At 45.5% G+C, this 8701-nt stretch overlaps 1 protein-coding gene across 11 annotated transcripts in view; it reads right to left on the bottom strand.

Annotated features, from left to right (window-relative positions):
- Positions 1 to 5488: 5488 nt before the first annotated feature.
- The window catches only part of PUM2 (pumilio RNA binding family member 2), a 72197-nt gene continuing 68984 nt past the window's right edge, over positions 5489 to 8701 (bottom strand). For all 11 annotated transcript variants that reach the window (XM_079297910.1, XM_079297916.1, XM_079297909.1 and 8 more), the window contains one exon: positions 5489 to 8425. In XM_079297910.1, coding sequence (XP_079154036.1) covers positions 8294 to 8425 — 132 coding nt within the window. In that variant the 3' untranslated portion in view covers positions 5489 to 8293. The remainder of the gene's footprint in view (positions 8426 to 8701) is intronic.

The raw sequence follows: 8701 nt of genomic DNA, 5'->3' as shown, positions 1-8701 counted from the left end.
CTGGCTGAGGGTCTTTGAGGAGTGATGGCTATGGGCCAGCCACAGGTTTTACCATTTCCTCTTGCTACCAATGCTGACTGTGCCGTGAAATTGATGCCGTATAATGTACAGGTTTTCTTCCTGATTAACCAAACGGATGCATCTTGCTGCAATTAGCATCCTTCATTGAGCATTTCAAGGCCACTTACCACCTTCTGCCGACACTGGCTCGGTGCAGTGTCCTGGCTGAACCCTCCGGGCAGTGCAAGTGCCTCCCAGCCCTGGCTGTCAGAGCATTGATTCACCAGACCCCACCCATCCTGCCTCCCCCCCACCCTGCCCCTTCCCAGGCATTCACTGGAGAAGCATTTCCCCAGTTCCTGGGATGGGGATGCCCCTGCCCTGGGTAGGCTGGTGCTCATGAGATGCAGGGTGCTGCAGGTGCCAGGCTGAAGCAGAGACCAATCTGTGCCCCAGTGTCTGCTGCCAGCCCCTCCCTGGTGGTGAACCACCTCCACAGGGGCATCTGCCCCGGGGCAGGCACAGGCCAGGGGGAGGAGGGCACACAGATGGGCGAGCAGCAGGAGGAGGGAGGGGAGCAGGGGCTGTACCCCTGCTTGGGCAGCAGGGGGTTCCTGCACTGCTGACCTACGTGTCTGTGGGGAAGAGAAAGCTCTGGGTTTAAGCCCAGTGTGGCATGTGTCCCTGATGCCTGCTCCACTTTGGCAGGGTGAACACAGATATTGTTATTGCTTCATATTTTATGCTTGTTTGTTTCCTTTTTTTAGTTTCATTTCTTTTTAGGTGACTGTGAAATTAGCTATACTTTCCAGGAAAGCCTGGAATGAAGGTTTTGCAATGCATAAAGCATCTTTTTACTATTATTACTACATTATGTACTTTGTAAAAACACCATTTTGTTTTCAAGGTGCTCCTTCTGCCTTCCCCTTCTCCCATTATTTGTAATCCAAAAGGCCCTTATGGTTGTTTATTGCACTGTGGTTACAGTAGCTTTGTGCATGTGTGCAGAAGTAGGTGCTTTATTTTGTCACTGCTCATCCCATCCCATTCTTCAGTATGAAGTTGTTCTCACTCCCAGCGCCAACAAACCCTTTGGGGCTTCCCTTCCCTTCCCTTCCCTTCCCTTCCCTTCCCTTCCCTTCCCTTCCCTTCCTTCCCTTCCCCTTCCCTTCCCTTCCCTTCCCTTCCCTTCCCTTCCCTTCCCTTCCCTTCCTTCCCTTCCCTTCCCTTCCCTTCCTTCCCTTCCCTTCCTTCCCTTCCCTTCCCTTCCCTTCCCTTCCCTTCCCTTCCCTTCCTTCCCTTCCCTTCCCTTCCCTTCCCTTCCCTTCCCTTCCCTTCCTCTTTTAACCATTAATTTATAAAATATTGCTTTCTGGTACCTGCTAGATGGAGAGACCCCGCTGTCTGTTAAGGTGTTCAGTGTTATTTAAGACACTCTGCTGGAATAGAAGGTTAGGCTGAGGCAAGCTCCTGGGGAATGTTTCCCTGCCCTGCCCAGGTGTTCTGGGTGCTCAAGGGTCCCTCCAATGGCACCAGATCCCTAAGCATGCAACAAGATCTGTTCCCAGTGTGGGAGTGTGCCTGGAAGTGTCCACATTTAACCAGAAGTGGTTTCAAACTGGGATGGTGTTTCCCCCATAGCCTCTCTGGAGGGGTGTAGCTGCATGGCCCTAGTGGGAGTATCCCTTCTCCAAGGGGCCAGTGGGAACTGTGCACTTCACAGAAGTGTGGGGTGGGTCACCTTGAACACCCTGATCAGACCTCTGGACTTTTGGTTCCCTGCATATGGAATGGGAGGCACATGGGGTAGGGCTGCCTGATAGACCCTTTCCCAGCAGGATGTGAACTTGTATGACTCCTAAACTGAGATGAATAATCAAACCCTCAGTTCTCATCAGACACATGATGTTTCAAGGAAACAGGAGACATCATGTGAATTTTGGAGTACTTAAGATGGTGAGTTTTCATACAAAAAGGCTTTTTAAGAGCCAAATTGCCCACTTGAAAGAGATCAGTGTATAGCTTGGACCTCTGATAGGGTTGAACTCTGCTGCACTCATCCCATTCCTCCATGCAAGAGGCTGGGGTTGACTCTGTGGATTTCACAGTTTGCCCATCCTCAGCTCCTCAGCCCAGCTTCAGCCCTCTGTTTCTTGCCTATTGAGTGATTGCTCTGATTGTTGTAGCAGCCTCTGGGTCCAGTTCACACACAGTGTGGAGCAAGGAACAGCATCTAGCCAGACCCACCAAACCTGAGCCCAGGCAATGGGGCTGAATCCTTCTCCAAGATCCAGCCTGTATGAGCAGATGGCTTCCCAAAACCTCTCCTGAACTGATCCTGTTTGGGAAGGAATTGAAATATTTTCTGATGCTGTATTTTAGCTCTCTTAGACAAAGGCAGGTAAGAATTATACAGGAGAGGAAAGAGAAGTCTTCATGCCCACTAGGGAACAATCCTCCAGTTTTTGATAATTTTTGATCCTCCAGTTTAGGCAAGGAATAGGGTGCCTATATTTGGGACAAGAGAATATAGCTGTGAAATGTGCTGTCATCATCTCCCTTGCTGGCCAGGCTGGTAAGTGCTTTCTGCCACCACCTGTGTGTGTTCCCTTGCCATGACACTTCCTTTCCTCAGTAAGCAGTGTATGTCTTTGGGGGTCTTTACAGCACCTGACACCTGCAGCTGTCAGCTTGGCCAGCAGTGAGGAAAGCCCCTTGACAGGAGCAGACAGTGGCCTTGCAGCCTGAGAAGGCACAGCCAACATCACCTGTAAGGAGAGGCACCTCAGCAGGCTCGGCCAATTCCTCCCCAGTCCCACCAGTGCCATTCCTCTGTGGCAGTCAGGAACTGGGCAGCTCTGTGCTGCTGTGGGTACGGTGTGAGCCAGTCCTCAGTGAGTGTTTGAAGCGTGTGAACCTGTCCTGTGACCAGCAGACAAGCAGGCAGCCTTCCCACAGCCTCCACCTCCTGAGCACGGCTGTGCTGGGGAAGGGCTGCCTGGCTCCCCGAGGCTGGGCTGGGAAAAGATCCAGCAGCCAGGCTGAGGAAGGGCTGTGCTGCTGTGTGGCTGCCAGGAAATCTGAACCCTCCAGGCAGGTCTGAAGCTCAAACGAAGCTCATTAGGGCTCAGCTGTGTAAGGGGTTTCTCCCTGTCTGATGGTCCTGTACACCAGCTGCACACCTGCAATGTGCCCTGGTTCTTTTTGCAGATCAGGAGGTTTAGGCTTGGGCAGGCACGGTGCAAGCAGAGGAGGAAGAGCCAGACAGCCTCCAGTGCCCACAGTACTGATGCTGGTGAGAAGGTGAAGGTTTTGTTCCAATGTTTGTTCTTGTTAATGAAAGGAAGAGGGTCTTTAGAATAGGTCTTCCTGCATTTCAGCTGCTTTTTAGAAAGCCTCTGGGAAGTTTCCAGTCTGATAACGATGGAGGAACGCTGCTCCCAAGATATATTTTGCACTAAGTGAGTCTGGGAGAATCGGAGACAAGGATCTCAGGTGCAGAACCTACCAATTCCCACCTGCGTGCTTTCGGAGTCATGCTCCATCTTGTGCTCTTTGTGATGCAATGAATGGTTCAGGCTGTGCTAAAAGCCCAGCCCAAATTCAGCCGTAGAAAGTAAACCCGCCCAGCTCCTTGCGGTTAGGAAAATGCCTGTGAAGTGAGGGAGGTGGGATCAAAACCCTGAGGCTGGTAATGGAAACTAATTCAAGCATCTCGTTTGCTGGGCAAGTTCCCTAACCACAGAGAGAGCCTGCAGAGGGAGCAGCCTCCGTCCAACAGAGGAAACGCTCGTGCACCACCCCACTGAGCTCCAGCAGCTCGGTTAAATCCCTAAGCTTGCTTTTCCCCTCCCCTCCCTGCCTCGATGCAGGGTGGTCACTCCCCCACCCCACAGCCTCTGTGTTCTGACACCTAACGTGGGATGTTCATTCTCCTGTTACCTCCTTTCCTGCACCAGCTCAGGAAAGCCCATGTCCTGCATCAGCTCTGGAGTACCATCAACACTGGAGGGACAGACATCCATCCTTTCCAAGTGTGACTTTCTGTGACAAGAGCGCTGATTTTTAACCCCTTGTGATGATGGAGCTGGGGAGGCCTGGGCTGCGAACAGCCCAGGGTCACTCTGCAGCATCTCTGAGTCTCTGCCTGGGTGGCAGGGTCTACACTTGCCAGGTTCTCCCACACCTCCCTAGCCCAACATCAGGAACCAAGCAGAGCCCCAGGAGGGATGTATCCCTGACAGGAACCAAGCTTCCTCATTCCCAAGCCAAGAGGTGCTTGAATCAGCATCCTTTGGGCACAGATAGTGCCTGTGTGCCTGTAACCATTTGGGCTGAGTAAAGCGCTGCCTGTAGCTCATCACAACACCAGTGCTGCCCAGACAAACGGCTTCAGGTGGTACCGGCAGCCTGGTAGATGTGAATGGCTGTGTTAACAAACCAACAGCCACTCCTGCCCTGCCTGGGCTGCGACAGCTCAGCGCTCCCCGTCCCTTCCTCAAGCAGCAGCAGAGAACTGTGTCACCAGGAGGCGGGACCTGCGGCTGCACTGCTCCGTGCAGAATTCCACACCGGAATGCTGGGGCTGCCCTGACTGCAGGGGTGAAGTGCTGCTCTGAGTTTTCCCCCCAGGTACGTCACTTACATGCAATCTGCAGTTTCAATGACCAGTTGCTAGATATTAAAATGCTTTTGTGCATTCTCTCAGCTTTACCTTCCCGAATGACACCGTGGGAGTTGTCACCCCACTGTTAACCCACTTTCCGAGTTACTGGAATGCTGAGCATCAAACATTCTCATGCAGCCCAACCCCACTGCTGTGCTACTGTGCTGTGGTAAGCCATAAGCATCTCTTCAAATGCATGTTCCTTAGAGAACAGTGATTAAATTGGTTTCTGAATTTGTATCAGCACTTTAAAATGCCTAAGCATTATGGTCCCAAAACCTCCATTTTCTCCATGCTCTGATGGAAAAGTCAGGGATGGAGGGATGGGCATTATGACTGTTCTATCCACAGGGGCCCCTTAGGTGAGTTATTTCCCACCAGGCTCATTTCCTGTGCTGTCAGTCCACTTCATGCCTTCAGCTAAAAATGGTCTTCTGAAAAACCTCCTGGGCAGTTACAAAAATGAGTGTGGATCCATGGATGCCACAGAGAGCTAACAATTTCTTCTCTCATTTGAAAGCTAACCCCCTCAAATGCTCCAGAACTCATCTTGGATGTACATCCAGAGATGTACAAAGAAACTGTCAGCAGGTTGTAGCCTTAAGTGGTCATCAGTAAAGAGGTTGTATAAACCAGGAAGGTTTAGCTGCTCAAAACTGCCCTCTGAAAATTTAATTATCTAATCCAGAGTTCTTCAATAATTGCCCAATTCCCATAAGAGCAAGTGAGCAAGCACCTTCTCAAAGCCAAGCTCCACAGACACAAGCAAGTCACATAACTGAGAATATGGCTGGTTTCCTACAGGAAAAACACAAGACCAGATATATTTCACACAGTGTTATTCACACATTTTCATTTTGATTTTTACAGTATATACACGTGAACATTACATTATTTGATACGAGCCACCTGGAGTCAAACCTAATCAAACTGGTCCGTAAACAATCTATATCAAAAAGCAATACTTGAGCAAAAAGTCTAGTGGTTCTACCCAAACCCTAAAATAGTTGAAAGGAAATCCAGTGATTTTCATGTTCCTGGATAGAATTTGTGCACAAATGACCTCAGGAGAGCAAGTGGAAGATTATACTCAAGATATTGAAAGCACCAAGGATGACAGTTACAGGACTGTTTAAATTCAACCATGGCATGAGTGCTGCAGGGACAAAGGACAGGGACATGAAGAGTTTCTGCCTGGACATCCCAAAAGCCTGACATACTGTCTCACATGTCACAGGAATGACGCTCTGTGGATTGTAACACACGGCACAACTACACAGGGCAAGATAAAGATAGTCACTGAGGAGAACTGATGTGTCCAAGGAAGTGGCTCAGAAGTCATCCTTTGGGTGACTAGGGGAAAGCTCTGGCTCCAGGGCTGGTACCTCTGGGGAGGAATTTTGTGAACTGCCATGCAAAAACTACTTGGCAATTAGAATTGTGCTTACTCAAAATAATGAGGCCTACTACCTCACTTCATGCAGGCACTGGAAGTAGGCCAGAAGAAACTTTCCCATTTGCCTATTAAGGAGTTATCACTACCATTAGAAACGCAGCGCCTCAGATGTCTGCTGTAGTAACAGTTATGTAACCCTGGTATCAACAGTAACATGACAGAATTCCTCATACAAGTTTATACCACTACTGTTTTCTTTCTCATGATCACACCCCTACCAAAACAGCCTTTTATTTGATCAATGCTCAAGACGTTGTTTCCAAACTACCACGTTGATCAAAACTTTAGGTTAAGCCATCCAAATGAACATTTTACACAAAATACTTACTTCAACAACATACAAAGCACTTTCTTTATCTTTCAGAAACTGAATATACAAAGTAAGCTTTTTCCAAAATATTTCCATAGGCAAAGGATTAAAAAGGATTTTAATTATACACATATGGTCACAATTCTGCCTTAAAAAGATCATTGGGAAATGTACATAAGGCCGCTTGTATATGTACATCATCTTTATGTTACTGTTACAATGTCATATGTCCAGAGAAAAAAATCGACAGTATCATACATATTTGCTTTACGCTGCGAGAAGGCTATTCAAAAATACAGTACTCTTCTGTACAAAAAATTCATGCCACATTTATTAAGATGGAAGAAGCACTGGTTTCTGTGATAACCAAGTATTTCAGTCCACTTCTTACTATGCTTATTTATCCTGATTTAAAATTTGAACAGATTGATTTCCCAAAGTGTCCATATGAACAGATTCAACAGCTATGTTATAAACAAAACATAATGTTTCTCACAATAGATAAAAAGAAAGCTGGTTCATATTTTTGAAACCATATAAAGATAGAATTTTAAAAAAATCACTCTTGATTTGCTGAAATAAATTTACATTATACAACACTATATGCCAGGGGGAAAGGAGGAAATGGGGATATGAATATACACTAAAATGCAAATTTTTGTCCCAAAAAGGAGTAAAACAAATTACATTTACAGCATGAAGGTTTACAAATGTACATCTGTACAACCAAGGTAAGCATCACTACTAAATTAGCAAGGCTTTGTAATAAACATCGAAACGAGAGATTTGTTTTCAAACTGTAAACTTACACCTATTAACTACACGTATACAATGCATATATTTATAGGAAGCAAAAAGCTATCTGAATATTTAATCAATCATGCTTAAATGTTGAGCTATCAAGTTTACTTTTCAGTGGCCCCTTCTCTTTATCATTACCTATTTTTCGCATCTACAGTGAGAAAGCAAAATAAATGCTCAACACTTTCAAATCCTTACAATTCTATATGCAAAATAAAAAAATACATATCTCTACTCTTCCTGCGTTGTAAAACTGACTGTAAAGTTAATACAGGGTTCACTCCTTTTCCAACAGAGTACTTTGCTGAATGGAAGTACCACCATCATTTTAATCCCTCTACCTTGTACAACAATTAAATATATAAGTATATACAGCACTTTATTTTTAATACATCGCTAGAGAAAACCTTAGGGCATGATTTAAAAAAACCTGTATCCACAGCAAGTGCCAAAAACTAGTCTTTTAAAGTTTCCATCGTTTTGTTCCTCCCTACTTTAATTTGCTGTGCCCTGTTTGTTATTTGGATAGGATGTTGTGAACCACCAAAATACAACTTAACTTTTCAACATGTTAAATAATGTTTATGCAGTTGATCAATTTTAATCTGGTATAAAAGACTTCACACAAAAGGGAAAAATAAGGATTAATTCTATATACAACTCTATAAACCTGTTGTGCTATGATGCTGGGTAGACCTACCAGATTGCAAGCCAGTGTATTAAAAGAATACTGTACTTTTTCCCTTTAAAAACTATTTCAGTGACTTTACAAGGTAAAAATTTACAAAATATGTGACAGCTATTTTGATACAATTACATCATATACAGGCATTCTGTGCTTTGCCAGCCATCCAATCTGATAGGTCTCCGGATCAGGGCTGGAGATATTTTTTCTTTTTTTTTTTAACAATTCACTCCCCAAAAATATACACAAGAATAAAAATTTTACAAATGGATGAACAAAGTCAATAAATAGATTTAAAAAAATCAGAACATTTAGAGTTAAGTTGTAGGTTTTGATAATTCACAATTTAATTTTTCTTCCATTTCTCTTTGTCTTTTACAGCATCCCATTTGGTGGTCCACCAATTGGCCCCAGATCAGCACTGTTCTTCAGGTAATACTTTTCCAGCTTGGCCAGAATGTGTTTGCCATAGGTGTATTTACGCAGAGTCGTGATGTGGGGTCGAATCTGTAATGAGAAACATGTTTGGTTTTTTTTTAACATCCACACTTTTAAGCAAGAGGTGACTATACTTTGAACAAAATATGTAAAAAAATGCCATTTTAAAGTGCTGGAAGTTTCTGGAAAGATGTAAAACTTGTGATTTTGACTCATCAAATAACTGATGTTCCTGCTGCAGGAAAAGGGAGGCAGTACTTTGTGGGAGAGCCCTGCTGGTGACTGGGAGAAGCAGAGCTCCTGCAGGAATATCCTGGGCCCTGTGTTAACCAGCCTCAGGCCATT

The sequence above is a fragment of the Erithacus rubecula genome (genome assembly GCF_903797595.1).
Source record: "Erithacus rubecula genome assembly, chromosome: 2".
Taxonomy (NCBI): domain Eukaryota; kingdom Metazoa; phylum Chordata; class Aves; order Passeriformes; family Muscicapidae; genus Erithacus; species Erithacus rubecula.
This window is presented reverse-complemented; position numbering and strand designations above follow the sequence as displayed.